Source organism: Centropristis striata, chromosome 15 (genome assembly GCF_030273125.1).
Source record: "Centropristis striata isolate RG_2023a ecotype Rhode Island chromosome 15, C.striata_1.0, whole genome shotgun sequence".
Classification (NCBI taxonomy): domain Eukaryota; kingdom Metazoa; phylum Chordata; class Actinopteri; order Perciformes; family Serranidae; genus Centropristis; species Centropristis striata.
In genome coordinates this window covers 14,737,423-14,755,600 of record NC_081531.1, presented here as the reverse complement: position 1 = coordinate 14,755,600, position 18,178 = coordinate 14,737,423, and the positions used below count along the sequence as shown (strand labels likewise).

General features: G+C 36.4%; 2 protein-coding genes across 3 annotated transcripts; both read right to left on the bottom strand.

Annotated features, from left to right (window-relative positions):
- Positions 1-1,850: 1,850 nt before the first annotated feature.
- Positions 1,851-12,587, bottom strand: tmem120aa (transmembrane protein 120Aa). 2 transcript variants are annotated; one of them, XM_059352294.1, is made up of 12 exons: positions 12,422-12,587; positions 9,374-9,492; positions 9,066-9,197; positions 8,722-8,781; positions 8,537-8,632; positions 6,760-6,849; positions 6,077-6,142; positions 5,838-5,899; positions 4,334-4,429; positions 3,157-3,221; positions 2,815-2,883; positions 1,851-2,333 (listed from the first exon to the last, which is right to left on the bottom strand). In XM_059352294.1, the coding sequence occupies exons 1-12, from the start codon at positions 12,497-12,499 to the stop codon at positions 2,220-2,222; spliced, it is 1,047 nt and encodes a 348-aa protein (XP_059208277.1). In that variant the 5' UTR covers positions 12,500-12,587; the 3' UTR covers positions 1,851-2,219. The 2 variants fall into 2 exon arrangements, with proteins under 2 accessions (XP_059208277.1, XP_059208278.1); XM_059352295.1 differs by having other exon boundaries at positions 4,334-4,426; positions 12,422-12,586.
- A 1,951-nt stretch (positions 12,588-14,538) lies between these two features.
- styxl1 (serine/threonine/tyrosine interacting-like 1) lies at positions 14,539-18,171 on the bottom strand. The gene is made up of 8 exons (XM_059351882.1): positions 17,952-18,171; positions 17,086-17,147; positions 16,499-16,598; positions 16,227-16,360; positions 15,543-15,688; positions 15,356-15,453; positions 15,007-15,119; positions 14,539-14,701 (listed from the first exon to the last, which is right to left on the bottom strand). Exons 1-8 carry the CDS (start codon positions 18,052-18,054, stop codon positions 14,570-14,572), a joined length of 888 nt encoding a protein of 295 aa, XP_059207865.1. The 5' UTR covers positions 18,055-18,171; the 3' UTR covers positions 14,539-14,569.
- Between the last annotated feature and the right edge of the window lie 7 nt (positions 18,172-18,178).

Sequence of the window (18,178 nt, the reverse complement as noted above, 5' to 3'; positions counted from 1 at the left end):
ATTGCATGCCACCCTGACGTATTACAGAACTTTTTTTTGTCACAAAATTATGATGATTTAATGAATAATGACTGAGCTGATGATTAGATTCAACTATTTAAAACACAAATGAACGTTCTACTGTTTTTTAATTAAGGTTAATTGTTTTGTGTCCTTTTTAACCATCAATGACTATCCCATCAGGTGGGGTTCTTGATGTGTTTGAAGCTCAAATGTTTCTGAAGTATTTACCTTGGCAACATATTTTCTTTAAAGGAATATTGCAAAGATCCATAACAAGTTGTAAAAGTATTACTTTAGCCAGTCATCAGAATTTTTGGTGGCTTTCTCTGTAAACTAGCAAAAAAACTGTCCAAAACTGCCTGACTTCAACCTAAAAAAAGTGTGATGATGTTTGTCCAAAAATAGAGTTCAAGTTTGAATGGATGAACTCTAATGAGTGTTTTAATCTACAGTGAAGCAAGAGCTAGATTGTGTTCGCTGTCACCTGTTAAAATGAAATGCTTCCACCTTGTGGTCATTTTGATGTAATGCAGTAAGACAAGTTGCTAAAAAACGCAATTTTGTTACCTTGGAGGAAAAAACATCGGCATCAAAAAACTGCCATAAAAATGCATATTAATAGTTAAATAATAAAAAAAAAAAGTTAAATCTTTTAAGTAACATCAGTCCTGATCATAACTAGCAATTTTCAGGATTTTAACCCTTTAAATTCCAGTTTGTTTAAATAATGCTACTGTTGATTTTATATATTAAAAATACATACCAATTGAATTATTTCATTTATGCTAAATGTTAGAGGGATTAATCTTTTCACAGTCTGGGATATGCTAATGATTGGCAATAATATTGATTTTGATGTATTGCTTCAAACACTACAGTGCTCCATAATACAGCAGCAATAACACAAATGGAAACCAGGAAAATTTCATGTATCTGCCCCATAGGGCTAACATGAGTAAATTAGTCTGATGGAAAAAAAGCCATGGCTCCAGATTGAAAGCCTGATATAATAGAATGCATGGCTTTATGCTGCAATGGCCTTGGGATTAAAAGAAAAAATGTTTTAATGGGTTTCAGTGGAACTCGACTGTGTTATTGGAGCTAAGGTTTAAGTTCCAAAATAAAAAAAATAAAAAAACAATCTATACCACGTGCAATAACACAGCCAAAATGACTGAATACATTAATTAAAATATAAAGGGACAGGAGTTAAATTCTGATCATATCATTTAAGTGTACTTTATGTTCTACATACATTTTGAAAAACGACAGAAATACTCCACAAGTGTGTTGAGCATGAGATTATACCAAAGACATTATATGTAGAAATATGTAGTGAAAGATCTTATAACATGAAGTACTAAATGTAACAGAAATATTGTATCACTAGTAGTGGGAAAAGTATAGTAAGATCCTTCACTCAAGCACAAGTATAAATAGATTACTGGAGAAAAAAACATTATTGCAAGTCCTGCAAATCCTTGTAGAAAATATTTCATCAAAATGTACTTTTAAGTATTATTATATAGGTTAATTCTATTGTATCAATGTGTAAGATCTGCTGTTATTGCTCAAAGTGGAGTGAATTTTGTTTATTTAGCAATTTCCAACCTCTTGGTTGGGCCCCTCAAAGGGCCACAATATACATTTGAGGGGTTGTGAGATGATTACGGGGAGTAAAAAAGAAAATATTCTCTTACACAAATCTACATTGTTTTTTCTGGATTTTTCTCTAATTGTTGCCTATTTGAGCATTAATACATATTTTTTCCTCGCAGGGACTCAAATGTAATTTAAATGACATTCTCTTTAGAGTTTGGAGGGGAAACAGAAAACAAAACAAATGAGGGTTTGGAGGAGTGTTTTATTCAGTACTTTCTGCAAAGTAAAAATACACAGCAGCTGCTAAGTAACAAACTTGTACAAAATGTACACAACTGAACAACCTGACTTGTAAGACCTGCCTGGTGTTTTTTCCGGACAGGTCAGTGTAACAATGTCTGTGACCTACCTGTACAAGTTATTGCTTTGACCATTATTGACACAAAAATCAAATCTAAGGACATTGATAAAAGTAGCAGTACATGTAACTGGTCCACAAGGACAACAATGAGAACATCGATAAAGAGCTCTAAAGAGAATATTAGAGCTGATTGTAACTTTGCACATTCCGTAAAGGGAGGATTTTTGGTGATTCTTGTTCATTTTTCCAGTTCTTAAAAGCTCTTGGGCTTGTCCTGGTTGTTCATGTATTTCTGGTAAACCACTCCCAGCGTGGTGAAGAAGTTTCCCATGAAGAGCACCATGTAAGAGCAGCCGCACATCGCAACCTGCACCACAGCAAGGGAAAAAATAATAAATATAGTTTGGTCAGAGACTCTTTATGACTCAAAGAACATTTGGAAAATAAAGTGATACACAGACAACTATCAGATTTCTTGTATACCAAAATATCTATGTTAATATCTGCATTCAAATTTACAATGAAAGATGTTAATGTCTGTCCCATATATTCCTCATAGAAATGTATCATATATAATATGATATAATATATCACAACTGAAAAAAAGTAGGCAGATTAAAATTGAGGTCTTAAGTTTACCAACTGGGGTTTTCTTATGAGTGTGGCAGTGAAACAGTGCTCTAGTTGATTCCAAGATTAAAAGCTTTAACATTATGGCCATTCTTACACAGAATAAGCATGTTTGGTAGGACCACAAGACACTCTGAGGAGTCCTCTGCAATGAAGAGGAGATATGACATTACACAAGTAAATGGATAAGGAGCATTGAAGCTCTCTGGCATACAAACCTGCCACTCTTTACACTCTGGGAGTTGAAACATCCTGAAGAGTGTGATGCTGTTGTAGAGCTGCCAGAACTGCAAGAGGAGGAACAGTCAACAGTCAAAAATGCCTTAAAAAGTCAGCTTTGGAATAAAAAAAGTTAATACATGTAACTTTCCGAACTGAGGCCTAGTCCACAACTATACAGATGATACAAAGGAAAATATGTACAGAGTATGTGTGGAGTAGGCCGGAGATTTTCAGCCAGATTGTTTTTATTTATGTTTTTCAATGGGACTTATTAGCTATGGATCTTCAGAATTTACAGAGATAAATAGCCACATCTTTTTTAGAGAATGGCTACTCACATGGCCAAAGAACAAGAAAGGAAGAAGGAAGGTCAAGCCTCTCCACATCCAGGACTGGAAACCCTCTGAACACCAGGAGAGAAGAGAAGAGAATCACTGAGCTGAAACTTAGAAGATATTATTCCTTATTCCTCTTACATAAACACTTTCTGTAAGAATCCATCAGAACTGTAGAGTTGAACAAGAATCTGAAGCCATGCTAGTGGCCCTGAATGCTAATGCGCTGATGACAAGGCTGTTATTTATCAGGATTACTGTTTACCATGTTAACCTACTTTTAGCATACGTAGATTTGTTAATGAGCACTAAACACCTCATTGCACAAAACCACTTAGGCTGAAGTTGCCCTTACATTTTAATCCCATACCTACTACCAAAGTATTGTCTAATGCATTGTTACAAAGTCCTTAGTAAACATATTTCCCACACCATACTGAAATCACCTGTGGATCTTAAGACAGTGGCTGAATTTATGGTGATTGAAGAGGAGGAGATACAAGATGATTTAAATCAGCTATGCCATTTCTTTGAAAACTCATGTTGATGTTTCTTCTTTCTTGTTGTCATGGTAATATTTCATATTTCTTCATTACTTCATCTACGGTTTTGTTTTACAGCAACATTTTGTGTCTCAGTGTTGTCAGTTATTTCTGCCACATATTCTGCTTGTGGGTATTTGTTATGGGCGGGTTAAATTTACTTTGGATTATATGCTTGCACTCTTTGAGGAAAACAACACATTCTGTATGCTGACAGTAACTACCGTGAAAGCCTCAGCAAGGAGACAACCTTTAGAGGCTTTACACAACGCTCCTTAATGAACCCCTGAGCTTAGTGAAAGATTTTGCATAAAGGACAAACTTATGCAACCACTAGTACTGGTATTAAGTCATGAACCGAAGTACTGGACACATTAAAATGTTGAGCTGTTGACGGTGCTAGATGTAAAATGTTGTGACAGTTACTGAGAAATTTCACTCAAAACCAGAAATGTGAGCCTGCTGGTGGCACATAGGAAAATGTATGTTTGAATCAAATTTAATGGCAATCCATCTTATTGTTGTTGAGACATTTCAGTCCTGTAGAGTTACCAGCTGGCCCACACTGGCAACCCTACAGACATGTGTATATCGTTATTGCCCCCAGAAGCCGACAGTGATGAGACATTTGTACTCACCGACTGTAACGTCCATGTTGTGCCTTTCTCCCAGTGCTCTGAGTCTGTACAAACAGCCACTCTGGTAGTAGTACTGGAGAAACTGGACAAAGCCTACTTTGCAAACAGAACAGGGAACACATAAAAAACAGTGGTTGTCAAGACATCAGTAATAAATGTCTGTTGACAGTTGACAGTAAAACTGTAAAAATGGGAATGTGTAAAAAAAAAAAAAAAAAAAAAGTAACAATATTCTAGGGATAAAATGTATATTGTTTCCAAATATAAAACTGAAAGTAGCTTTGTCAGGTTTCAGATTAAGTGCCTTTTGCTGCAAGTTTTGTACATGTTTCCTGTTCACACAAAACACTGTAATCACTTGATGAAATAAATACCAGAGGGAAAAAACTTCTAATGAGAACTTCATGCAATTAACTGTGCAAACAAACAGTGAAAGATTGAATGCATTTTTTGTAAAAACAAATCATTTCTGTGAATTCTGTGTTCGACCCCAAGAAGACAAGCTGACATCACGGTTTTAGCTAATTGTGATCCGGGCAAACTAAGCTAAACACTGTTGTACATTTACATGTATGTACAAAGTACATTTATTTTTATATGCCAACTGTCTAAACTAGTGGTTCAGCCTCAGTGTTTATCCTGAGTCCTTCATATTAGGGAAGAGCAGAGGTCACAAGATGATTCATGGATTAAAAAAGAGAAAAAATATTCCTGTGACATAAAATCATGCTTTCCTTTTATCAAACAACTGTAAATACTGGATTTATTTTCTCTTCATGCTGCATAAAACCCTAAAATTATCTGAATCCCACAACCTTTAAGAAACTGCCAAAATAACACCACTTATCACATTGGGAAATTATTGTCGGATTACCACATTCCTGTCGGCCCTTGAACTAATCATGTATGACTAACACTTACATCAGGAAAAGAAACCAAATCTAAGCTCAAAATAGTGACTTTTCAATAAAATCCCTTTATTTTACATGTTTTATATAATAATATAATATAATGTTCTATGTAAGTCAATTTTTTCCAACTTTTGTGTCAAGAAATTATTGCAAAAGACATTTTTGAGTTCTCCATGTTTCCAGCCATGATTGTTTTGTTTTCATAGAGGTGCAGGACTTGTATCTTGCAGTGAAAAACAAGGCCACAGTGAGTAAAATGTGACAGGAGCAAAGAGACATCCTGAAACTGCTTGAGGTTCAGATAGTGAAAATGAAATAATATGGGGAGAAAGAAATCACTTAAATCTGAAGTAACATGGTTTGAAGCACACAGTTATAGTTAGAGTTTTGTAATAGCCACATTAAGCAGGCTCACACTATCATCATATCCTGTGATGAGTGGTGGAAGTAGGCTTTGCTTCATTTAAGGCACTGCAAGCCAAAAACACTGGGAACCACTTGCTTAAACCGTTTACTATGCGGATTTGTAAATTCTGTATATTTAATTATGTAAGAATGTAGTGCGGAACTGGGACAGAGCTTCATTCTCTTACTTTGGTATAGACAGTATGTTAGGAACTGATTCCTAAACATCTGGTAGAGAACACCTTCAGGCCTGCAAACAAACACGATATTTAGTTAGAATGGAGCACAAACTTTAAACTTTAAGAGAAAAAGGGATTTTGATGGTACTTTTTCAACACCAGCCAGTCAATATATTATGATAACATTTTGTGAAGTTAAAGTAAAAGTATAAAAACTCTTCCTCTGAATAAATGTGGATATTACTCACCACGTGAGCATGACTCCAGACAAGAAGGTTGACACGTATTGATGGAAAACCCACCAACCTTTGATCCTGAAACAACATGAAGGACTGAAGGAATCAGGGCTGTATGTACAGAAGTACAGCGGGCCAACAGGATGTTATGACAGGTACATAGATACAAGCTGGATCTGTTTGACATCAAACTAAAATATATATATGTGTCACCCCCAACATACAGTCATGGAAAAAATTATTAGACCACCCTTGTTTTCTTCATTGCATTTGTTCATTTTAATGCCTGGTACAACTAAAGGTACATTTGTTTGGACAGATAAAATAAGAAGAACAAAAATAGCTCATAAGAGTTTAATTTAAGAGCTGATATCTAACCATTTTCCATTGTTTTCTTGATAATGATTATGGTTATTATCAAGAAAACCATGGAAAATCACTAGATATCAGCTCTTAAATTAAACTCTTATGAGCTATTCTTGGTGTTATCATTATAATTGTCCAAACAAATGTACATTTAGTTGTACCAGGCATTAAAATGAACAGGAAATTGAAGAAAACAATGGTCTAATAATTTTTTCCATGACTGTATGAAGGAAAATTATATCATGTAAAACCCAGAGGAGACATTTATGTTACCAGTGTATTTGTTATTATTATAATAAAAACAGTGGAGACAGTGAGTTGTGCCAGACCTTGAGCCGTTGCTGATGAGGATGCTCTCCCGAATGGTGAGTGTGCAGTAATACCACACCAACAGGAAGTTGAACAGTGCATCGAGGGCTCTGAAAATATCATCAAACAGGCGTATAAAGAAGATAAACACAACCTATAATAATTAATTAATAAATAACAATTCAACAGCCTCATTCATTCATAGTGTAGTCCGTCATATGGACAGTGCTATATGCCACTTTTGCTTTATCATTTTGAGTTCAATTGCTCTTGTATTAAATATTTAATTTCATTTACACACTAATTATCTATTGTTTGCTTTCTTAATATACCTGCACATATTTATGTTGGGGTTTTTTTATATGGACGTCACCGTAGCATTAAAATTTGTGATGTATGCAAAAGACCAGACACATGGTGTTAATTGTATGCCATCTGTACACAGGAGGTTTTTAAGAAAATACATCCACAAATTCATCGACAAAGAATACACCAGAAGAGACCATAGACACAAACAACAAAATACATCTACAAATACCACAAATAAATTTTTTTTAAAAGCCAAATACAAGTATGTGTATGTGGTATTGGGTGTAAGAATAATGTGATTCTTCTTTAGCCACGATTTAAAACCTCTATTAAGACCTTTTTGTCCTTTTGCTGCTGCAACACCCTTATATCCCCTTTGGGCATCAATAGAGGACAGAAACAAACATTGGTCAGTATTTGGAAATTTTGGTATTGGTTTTCAAAATACCAGCAACAGTCAGACCTGAGCATGCATGTACTAGGAGTTACCATGGTGACTTAATGACTGTAGATAAATTAGACTGGGAATAATTCACTTTGTTTGGGCATTCCCTTCCCTCTGAATTGTTGCACTAAGGCTACGTTTACATGATGACGGTCTGAACAGAAGACGCAAAAGTGGCGTTGCGTCTTCACTTTTTATTCCACGTTGAGACGAGCGTTTTCGGGAGGAAATCTGCGTGCATACGGTGACGCAAAAGTGTGTGGAATTGGATTGGGTATGCATGCCAGGCGGCATCACTTAAAGCGATAAGAGCATCTTTGGGCATGTGGAAGTTTTCACACCACGTATTTTCATCAAATACTCCTTCCACAAAGTTCTCCACCATCCACTAGGTCTCCCAGGTCCAAAGCCGTCTGGCTCGCCTCCGACCAATTGCTGCATCCAAAATGTGATAGAGGTAATTCCAGATCCTTCTCTGTTCACTAATACTATCTGTACATATCCTGTACATTTGGTGGAAAGACTCCTGTAAGTTTATTAGAGCTGCCAGAACAGCTTGAAGGTCCGACGCATGAAAATAATCCCACATGTTTGTTTATTTTCCTGTACTGGAGCATGTATGTGACGTAAATGCATACGTGACGTGAGCAGATCTGAGCAGAGTTTTGCGTCTTGGCAGTGTAGACGGACACGCTACGGTGGAGCGTATTCAACTTTTCCACTTTGGAAGGTGGTTTCAGATTTTTGCGTTTTTAAGCCCCAAAAACACCGTCACCGTCTAAACGAAAGGCACTTCCGATAAAATATTTTGTCGTTTTTACCCGCAAGCGTCCCTGTGTAAACGGGGCCTAAGTGGCATTTTCCTTCACAGACACTGTTTTTTCCCAGTCAATCCCATGTGCACCATCCTGTTGCAGTAAATAATTCAGAGTGTCAAATGATAAATAGAATCCAGCACAATGGCGTTTTCTTTGCACAGAAACAGATGCAGTATTCCTTCAGAAAAGTTCTGCAAATCTAAACAAGATGTTGGGAAATCTTACCTGTAGCTGAACAGAAAGCGACACGTGAAGGAGAACACGAAGAGGATGACCGTGAGGATCAGTTTAAATTTCTCGTATTCATCTTTGTAGGCAAATCTGAAATGATGACAGGATGTTAATGTCACATGACTTGACTTTTTTTAGAAAGACATTGTTGCAAGTAAAGGAACGTCGGTGTGACTTACTTTGATTGTTTGTTGAGGAGTGTTACGTTGACGTTTCCTAAAACGAGATTGAGGTACAACCTAAACAGGGAGACGTGTCAGTCAGTCACAATGCAAACACCTTAAACATTTTAATAATTTTTAAGTTTAAGTTTTAAAATGTGAAAAGATTAAAATAAAAATATGGTGCTTTGTTACCTCATGTATCACATCTGTTAGAGCAGTTATGATACATGTACTGTGCCTGTACAACTGCTTTGAACAGTTCAACATTTTCATGTTTACTGGGACAAAAATACAGCTAATTTATCATTAAGCTTCTTTTTGCCATCAAAATACACACAACACATCACAGAGAATCACACCCGTTCTTCTTTGGCAGAAAAGCTTCCATCTCAGAGAAAACATTTGCTCTGTCTTTGATGGAGCCCTCAATTTCAGTCATTGCCTCCATGTCCTCCGGACTTAATTTGGTTGTTGGATGATTTTCTTTGCATCTAATCATGGAAAAAAAAACATTATGACACCACAGCACAGACTGGCAAACATCATTCATGCAAGTTCTGTTGAGAGGAAAGGGCATTAAAGTAACCTAGCACGTTGTACACTATTGACTTGCTCTTGCACAAATGCTGCTAGAATATTCTCATTCAATTGCCCAACCAATGCTTACTCTTGTAGGGACACAGTGAGCTCTTTCAGTTTCTTCCTCTGACGTGCTATAGCACCGGAGCAGCTGTCTTGCAGTTTGGTCACTTCCTCAAGTTTCTGTTTATAAAGACGATGGGTGTCCTGCAGGTGAAAAAAGCAGGATATAAAGTTGTGTTGTGCAGTGCCAAAGTTTTATTTAGTCTTCTATTGCTACACGTTTTTAACAGGCTAAAACAAGCAAAATGTACCAGAATTACCTTTAAATGAGGAAGTTTTTTTGTATTATTGTTTGTCTTTTGGCATTAGACCTTTATATTATTATTATTATTATTATTATTATTATTATTATTATTGTTACATTGTTTTTGTGAGTGATGTAAGTGAATCATGTAAGTGAATGTATCTGTATAATATATATGTGAGCTGGCCATTTTGGTGAAATGACAGACAGAGGCTTACTTTTTTTCTACAAAGCATGTGACCTAATATGACAGTCGCTCCAGAATTAGTTGTGTCGTAATCATGATCATGCTTTGAGTTTAGAGGGCCCTGAAGCAATTCCTATTTCATAATTCTGTCTAACCAGTCATTCATGTTCCAGCAGCGATGATGGAACATAAATATAAAAAAAAGTTACTCTGACCTACTTCATAGGATTTGGGGCAGCCAGAGATTTATGTTTTATTTCACTTGCACTTCCAGAATTCTTCTCCCCCAAAGTAAATTTTTACTTTCCCTTTCACATATCGTTTCATTTATTAGCAGTTATTTAATCATGAAAACTTGAGTTTCGAGCACATCTGCCAAACCCAACAAAACTCCTGTTTCCAGGATAACTCAAATGCTCGATTGCACTTCAGCTCATAAACTTTCAGGACACAGCATTGGAGGTGGGGCCCTGTTCAATCCTATGAAAGTTGTTAAGTGGTGCATGAAAACAACCAAAAAGTTTGACTTCTATGCACTGCAAAATGAATGCCTAGATCTTCTATGCATCTTCTATATCGATGGGTCCATGAAGAAACACACACTTTAGTTGGCAGGTTTAGTGCTTTGCTAACTTGAATGGAAATAAAATGGTTTAAATCATGAGGCTCCTTGAGACTTTCCAAATGTTACTGGACCAAATTAATCAAATTCTTAATGTAAAAAAAGTTATTTTGGGGGTTTTTAAGTTGTTCGAAAAAATGTTTCTGCCAATTTACAGACATTTATTTCTCAATGTAAGTCTACAGGGAAAATTTTTTTATGGGTTCCATGGCATCAAGTGACAGACCTGGACATTTTAATTCCACGTTTAAGTCAAATTGGCTTCAAAGCCTGGTGCTCTCTCTGGGGGCATGGTATAAACCCACCACAATATTCTTTTAAGTGCCCAATCAGTATTGCACGTCAATCAGCATGTGCAACTTTCAACAGAGACAAGAAGGAATGGACATGACTAAGTTGTCAGGCAAGTGAGTTGCAAAATATACTAGCCTGACAAAACATTTCACTTGCCCCTCTGAGCCCTGCAAACTATGAATTAAAAATCAATACGGTATTTTTGAGATTCCATACAGTGCCACAAAACATAATATTGCGATATTCAAGGATATTAATATTTTTTCTCTATTTTTTTAATCTATTAATAATTTAAATCTGCAAAGTTACTAGTAATGTTACCTTAAGTTATCAAATATATTTGGTGAATTAAAGGTAATGAACAACGCAAATGCTAGTAAGGTACAAGTACTTGCAAAATTGTAGCTTAGCTAAGCTCAGTACTCAGAGTAAATGTAATGTAGCGTACTTGTGTAACTGTACTTTTGTACAGTTAAAAAACAGTTTATTTTAACTAATAAAACTAAGGAAGTGTCATTTAAACTGCTACATAAATTTTACCCAGCGGAAGTGCTGTTACATAAGTTTAAAGTTGACATTGAGGCGGAATGTGGTTTTCGTGATCTGTACCCTGAAACTATTTCACATTTATTTCGGTCTTATGAATTTACATACAAACTCTGGAAGGACATTGCCTCGTTTGTTAACACAAATATTTTCACTGGTTTTACTTTGCATTATAAAGATGTCATATTTGGCTGTTTAAAAATAAGGGTGATGATGCATATTTTCTGATAAATTAATTTTTTATTTTTGCCAAATACCACATGCACAAATGTAAGTTTTCAAGTAAAAAAACAAACAAATTTCTTTATGTTGAAGTCGGAGTTTGAACAGTATATCTCAACTCTCTCCTGTCTACAAAACAAAAAAGCAGTGAAGACTGCCAACATATGCACTTAATGCGTTTAATGTCTTTAACATGTAATCTTGCGTCTGTTTTATTTATTATTTATTTATGTGTTTTTATTTCATTCTTTTCCATTTAATTATTCTTCTATTTTATTTTTTTAAATATTATTTACTTCTATTTTATTTTTTGCATTGTTTATCTTTCTGTAACTCGTTTCTTCTTCTTTGTAACTGTGCATTGTATTGCTGTTTGATATAAATAAATAAATAAATAAAAATAAATAAATAAATAAATACATTTTTGTGGCTAACGTTAGTGGTGCTGCCTCAAAACAGTGTCGTGTTGGGACAATGTGACAACAGTTCCGGTAGCAGATTACTAACTCACTACTTTAACTTTCACTGACTTTTATTATTTATTTATTTGTTTTTGTTTCATTCTTTTCCATTTAATTATTCTTCTATTTTATTTTTTAAAATATTATTTACTTCTATTTTATATTTTGCATTGTTTGTCTTTCTGTAACTCGTTTCTTCTTCTTTGTAACTGTGCATTGCATTGCTGTTTGATAATACAGATAAAATAAAAAAAACTTGTGGCTAACGTTAGTGGTGCTCCCTCAAAACAGTGTCGTGTTGGGACAATGTGACAACAGTTCCGGTAGCAGATTTACTTACTCACTACTTTAACTTTCACTGACTTTGTGTTTTTCAAAGTACAACTATCTCGATCTGCCGAGGGCGGATCCCTCCCACACTCCTCCGGCTGTTAGCTTACCAGGGCAGGGCACACTTTCATAGGTGTTAGCTGGGACAGAGCTGTCGTTTGACCTACCTGGATTTGTTGGTAGTTCTTCTCTAAATCCTCCCATTCGCGTAAACATTCACTTAAACCCGTCGGACTGAACAACATTTTCTGGCATCAGGAAACCTCCAAGAGTAGGGTAACGTTCAACCTCAGCTGTGGTGTGCAACAGTTGCTGCTGTCAGTGTCAATGGAAAACCAACGGAGAAGTGCTACTTCCGGTCCCACCCTTCATAATAAAAGCATCTGCGACTGATTTTTTAACAATTTTATTTAATTTTCATCATTCAATAGAGGGCAACACGGTGGTGTAGTAGTGGTTAGCACTCTTGTCTCACAGCAAGAGGGTCGCCGGTTCGCCTGCGGCCCTTCTATGTGGAGTTTGTATGTTCTCCCCGTGTCAGCGTGGGTTCTCACCGGGTACTTCGGCTTCCCCCTACAGTACAAAAACATGCACTTAGGTTTAATTGGTGACTCTAAATTGCCCGTAGGTGTCAATCTCGCCCAATGTCAGCTGGGATCGGCTCCAGCCCCCGCGACCCGAGTGCGGATAAGCGGTTAAGGATAATGAATCAATGAATTATTCAATAGACTAATTTACAGACAGGCAAAATTCTCATCCTCCAGACTGAACAGACACCACCTAAGACACAGACAATACAAAAATGGTGTATTATAAAGTACATATCACACTTCAAAGAGTTGAAATATTATTTCAACGAAAAACCAATATAATTTATGTAAGTATGGCAAGCAATTAAAGCCCATACCTATAAAACCAAAACGTTTCTTTATTAATTTCTCTCTCTCTCTCTCTCTCTCTCTCAGCTATCCCAAATTGTATTTTGTCATGCATATTGTAATAAGAAATGTTATAGAATAGAATAGAATAGAGTCTTTATCTTTATCATCTAACATCCGAAGTTTAAAGCACAATTCAAATTAGTCAAACAGTTAAGTTTCCCTCTATTAGAGGGGTTTTCCCCTACAGATTAAACTCAGTTTGGGGTTTTGTTTGGCCTAATTGCAAATATATCCAATCATTCAACAGGGTCTACAGAATACTTTACTTTCCATCATTTTTACCTTACGATTTTACTTTATAAAGTCTCCATTAACAGTACTGTTTTATTCTCTGTGTATATAATGGCGATCTAACGCTATGCTTTTACTTTTAATGCCACATTAAACGTCCGGTATTCTCATATGTAACGATGACGCCCTTTACAAAACTCCTGCGGGCGTCGTGGTCCTCGTTTCAGCCAATCAGCAGCAGGACCTTTAACACCGCTGGTGTGACTTGAAAATATGCTGCTCTGTGTGCAGCAGCATTATATCTCATAAGCCCCGTTTTATTAGCAGGATTTGGCTATTTATATTCAGATTACTGCTCTAATAATAGCCATCTATAACAGAAACAAATCAATTTCAATGAAACAGGCTGTTTGTTTGGAACAAGATACATTATAAGAAAATATACTCTTACTGTTTGGCATGTGGCCTGTATTTTTAGAGCTGATGTAACTCCAGACAGGGGGAACCTATCAGTTTCTATATTGTTAGCATCTCTGGCAGAGCCATGTGAGGAATGAACTACGACATTTAAATAACAGTAAATTATATTTAACAATAAATATATAATATAATAATATAACTGTTTGTGAATACAAAAAGTACTCAAAAGCGCACAGCATACAAAAAAAAGTTTAATGTAAATCTGAACATCTTTTCTACATCTATATAATATTTTTAACCTTTTTTGGGGGGACAGGATACATGAGTTGTTACTTTACAAAGGTTTTAAAACCCATTATTGAATATCATATTGTTAAGTTTGGCAGTTCTATATAAAACAAAGATAATGAATATTTGTTTAATAATATTTTTATTTATGCAAACCTTGACAATTGCATCTTAATTAAATAGTTTTTTAAGCATAAGAAGCCCATAAAATGTACAGATAACTTATGAATTCAAGCGAATTAATGAATAAATGAAAGGATTGAGGTATGGATTTAATTGTTTATCTTCACTGTTTAAGGATTTTTTTTAAAAACCTAGAACTTATTCAACCTTCTCTCATTAAGGTTTATTTATGGCTTATCTGAATGATATAAGAGGTTTTAAAGACAAAAACTCCTGTAATGTGTCATTGTAATAGCTGCTGGTTCTTTTTAATCAAAAATGAGGTTCAGAGATATTAGTCGCTTTTGTTCCAATGGTGTGAAGCTCCCAGTCAGACAGTTGCTGTAGAAACCCTGTGTTCGGCCTCATGCTGGGTTTACATTTGAGCATGTACTTCCAGGCCTCCTGAAAAGTCACACCAGAACCATCTGTGATCAATATTATTCTCATATCACTGTTAAAAGCATTGTCATTTTCAAAAACAAAAACATGCACAATAGATAAACTTGCTCTTTTCAGTGCTTTGATGCACAACAATAACATACTGCATGTCAAGAATAAAAATAATTAAAAACACTTTTTCTCAGGCATTCTCAGCAGTGTTTAATCGCTACCATCCTAAGATCATGCAGTGGCACTAGGACTATAATTTTCCCAGCACATACTGCATTCTGCACAAACTGACACAAAACTGAATGAACCCCACTTGCCTCAAATGTGTATTTAAGGTGCTGCATGAGAAAGGCGATGGTGGCAGCACTGCATCGGCTCCTGCCGTGCCAGGAAACTATCAGGACTCGAGAGCCCATGCTGATGTGTGAACCTAAAAATGCACACAACGTATCATTTAATGCAAATTTTCATGCATCCATACAATGAGCTGCTTTTTGTTTTGTTGGTTTTAATAACCTTCTATAACCTTATATATTTTTGTATTGGAAAGTTTGAGAACTTGGAAATACAGCGAACACAGCACACATACGTAGGTATTTAACCTGAACGGAGATGCATTTTATTTCTAAGGAGTTAAAACAGCTTATTAAGTAAAGTGCAACTTACCAATAAGACTACAAATCCTTTCGAAACTTGAATATAAATCCGACATCACTGAGTCCGCCACAGGGATGTTATGGATGGTCTGGTTCCCGTTTCCGGATCTAAATTGAAAAGAAATTTGGAACAAATCTAACAGCAGTGACATTCAAAGTTTCTCTCATGATTTTTCAACCATCCAGTCTTGTCTTACTCCAGAGTGTTAGTCTGTGAGAAGTTGAGGACGGCGCTGATCTTCAGGTTTTTAAGGATGCTGGAGTCCATGCCATGCTCCTGGTCACCCATATACAGCTGCCCTGCTATGATCTCCACTGGATAAATCTTCAGGTTTTCCAGCTCCTGACACAGTCCAGAAATATTAATTTAACTTTAAGTAGCATGTTTAATTAAATGAGTTATTGGAGAACAAAATCTATTTCTGGAACACTTTCAATGAAGACCACATATTTTAGATATTTACAAGTAATTTATAAATGACTGTCATGTGTTGAAAACAGCATTCGTCACATTTATATAACATGTTTAAAGCAGCGTTTGTCATGTGTCACATTGAGAACAGGTTGCAGCAGTTCCGCAATGTTCCGCAATGTTTGTGTGTCAAAAATGTGGAAATTCGTCTGTGGTGTGTAGAAACTTACAATGCCAGCATATATTTTGGCAACTGGGTTGTAACTGTAGATACTCACAGGTCGGCCCTCTGCACTGACCAAGGATTGTGTTTTTAGTTGCAAAACTTAAACTAAATCACTGAACTTAACCTCCAAACTGAATTGCTGTATTTGGATTCAACTCCCTCCAGATGTTGTACCACCTGGATGACTGAGATGAACCTCCACAGACTTAATAATGAGCGATGAAGCCCCCAGGTGTGTCTTACCGTGATGGTGTACATGATTTTCTCAGTCCTTAAAAAAGGGTACAGAGCTGAAAACCTCTGAAAGCCTCCGCTCACTAAGTGGACTGGACAGAGGCTAGCTTTAGCCAAGACCTGGGCACATTCAACTGCTCTGCCTGCAATCACAGTCAGAAGCCAACTGGTGAACATCAATTAACATATTTTTGCTGCCAAAGCGGCTCAAGGGAGTAGTGGAAAATACAGATTTTTTTAACATGATGCTGCAGTGCTATATTGCTTCAATGAAGAATTACCTTTTTCCTGTAAACAGTTTGTGTTGCTGTCATAGACCACCACGTGCTGCATGCTGTCAACTTCCACAGCCTCTGGCAGGAGGAACGTCCCCTCTGAATCCTCCAAAGAGCAAAACAGAAAGTTTTGATATTTTAAAAATAGTCCTAAAAGACGAAGGAACTAAGAAACTAAGTCTTTCAGTTGATGAACAAGATGAACATTTGCTTACCATCATCATAAATAAAAGCACTCCTGAATTTAGCTACACAATTTCTTGTATGAGGAGATACAATCTTAACAAAACATCCACTAACATGCGATGAAAGAAAAACCCCAAAGCAAAAAGAGAAAACTAAAATATCCTGCAATAGTAGCAAATAATTCACCATGCACTATGAAATCTGGTCTTATTCTCAGTGGGTAGTGAAGTGAACTGTGAGCAGCTTTAAATCAACACTATAACTGATCTATTTGTGAAAGTACTGAACATTTGCTAAGCACAGATTTCAGATAGCATTTCATAACAGCCAAACTTTGCCCATTTACACCAATTTGTACTAATTAGGCCCAGACTGATTGAAAACTGTGGATACAGTGACATCCGTACCATTTTGACATTTCTAGCTGTTATGATGTGGCTCCTATTGTAGTCTTGGGCTTCACGAGCATCTAGAAACAAGACATTCAATACACAAGTTAGTTTCAACTCAATTGAAATAAAGGGATAGTTTGAATTGTTTGAAGGGTGATGTAGGGGGGGTATGGAGTAATAATCCATAGTCAGTATATAACCTGCAGTTCAGTTTGGAGAAGCAGGCAGGAGTACTGACAACAAAGCAATGTACTGCTGCAGGAAAAACTGAATGCTAAAGTAAAATTACTGTTTTTGTCAAGGGAATATGGTGGCTTTGACAAGAGCGTGGAACGGCTTCAATCCCCCCAGCATAAACTTCAACAGGGTTGTTTGACAGCAATGTAAACCGGGGAAAATATTCTGATGATTTTCATGCACAACAATCTCTGAGGTTTACAGAGAATGGTCCCTAAAAAGAAGAAATATCCAATGAGCAGTTATCTTGGCCAAAAGGCATGTCCATCCCTTTATGACTACAGTGGACCCATCTTCAGAAAGCTACTTCCAGCACCTTGTTGAATCTATGCCATGAAGAATTGAGGCATTTTTGAAGGCAAAGACAGTCCAACCCGGTAATAGCAAGGTGTACCTAATAAAGTGGCTGGTGAGTATATATGCCTCTGTCCACAGCAGTATAGTGTCTACTAGCTTCCATGCTTCTCCAAACTGGGGGCTTGCAGTCAACTACACATAGACTATGAATAAGTAACTTATACAGCCAATCATCACCAATACAATTATCACCATAAGTAGCATAATCATGCAAAGCAAACTCATCTTAAGAGTTGGCATAAACTCAAGCATTAACAACTGAGCAAACGTTGCTTCCCATCTCTTACCAATCAAGCAGAGGTAGTTGATCTCTGCCAGCCTTGACACATGGCTGCCCTGGTTGAAGAGATTGTAGAGCTCAAATGGCTCACACATAATTACTTCAGCCATTGAAACAAATATCAAGAGGAGTAATTAAATTGGCTCAACCTACTACGAAAACATGAACGTTAACTTGTGTTAACGTTAATTGTAACATGTTACAAATGAATACTTGAGGCGCTTGGTTGCTGTT

Excerpts from the sequence above, each read along its gene's own strand:
- styxl1 (XM_059351882.1), bottom strand. The coding sequence starts at position 18,054 with ATGGCTGAAGTAATTATGTGTGAGCCATTTGAGCTCTACAATCTCTTC. Across the intron at positions 16,361-16,498 it reads AAACTGTTTACAGGAAAAAG|GCAGAGCAGTTGAATGTGCC; the intron begins GTAATTCTTCAT and ends CTGTGATTGCAG. Across the intron at positions 15,454-15,542 it reads TCACAGACTAACACTCTGGA|ATCCGGAAACGGGAACCAGA; the intron begins GTAAGACAAGAC and ends TTTTCAATTTAG.
- tmem120aa (XM_059352294.1), bottom strand. The coding sequence starts at position 12,499 with ATGTTGTTCAGTCCGACGGGTTTAAGTGAATGTTTACGCGAATGGGAG. Across the intron at positions 9,493-12,421 it reads AGAACTACCAACAAATCCAG|GACACCCATCGTCTTTATAA; the intron begins GTAGGTCAAACG and ends TTTCACCTGCAG. Across the intron at positions 8,633-8,721 it reads CTCCTCAACAAACAATCAAA|ATTTGCCTACAAAGATGAAT; the intron begins GTAAGTCACACC and ends TCATCATTTCAG.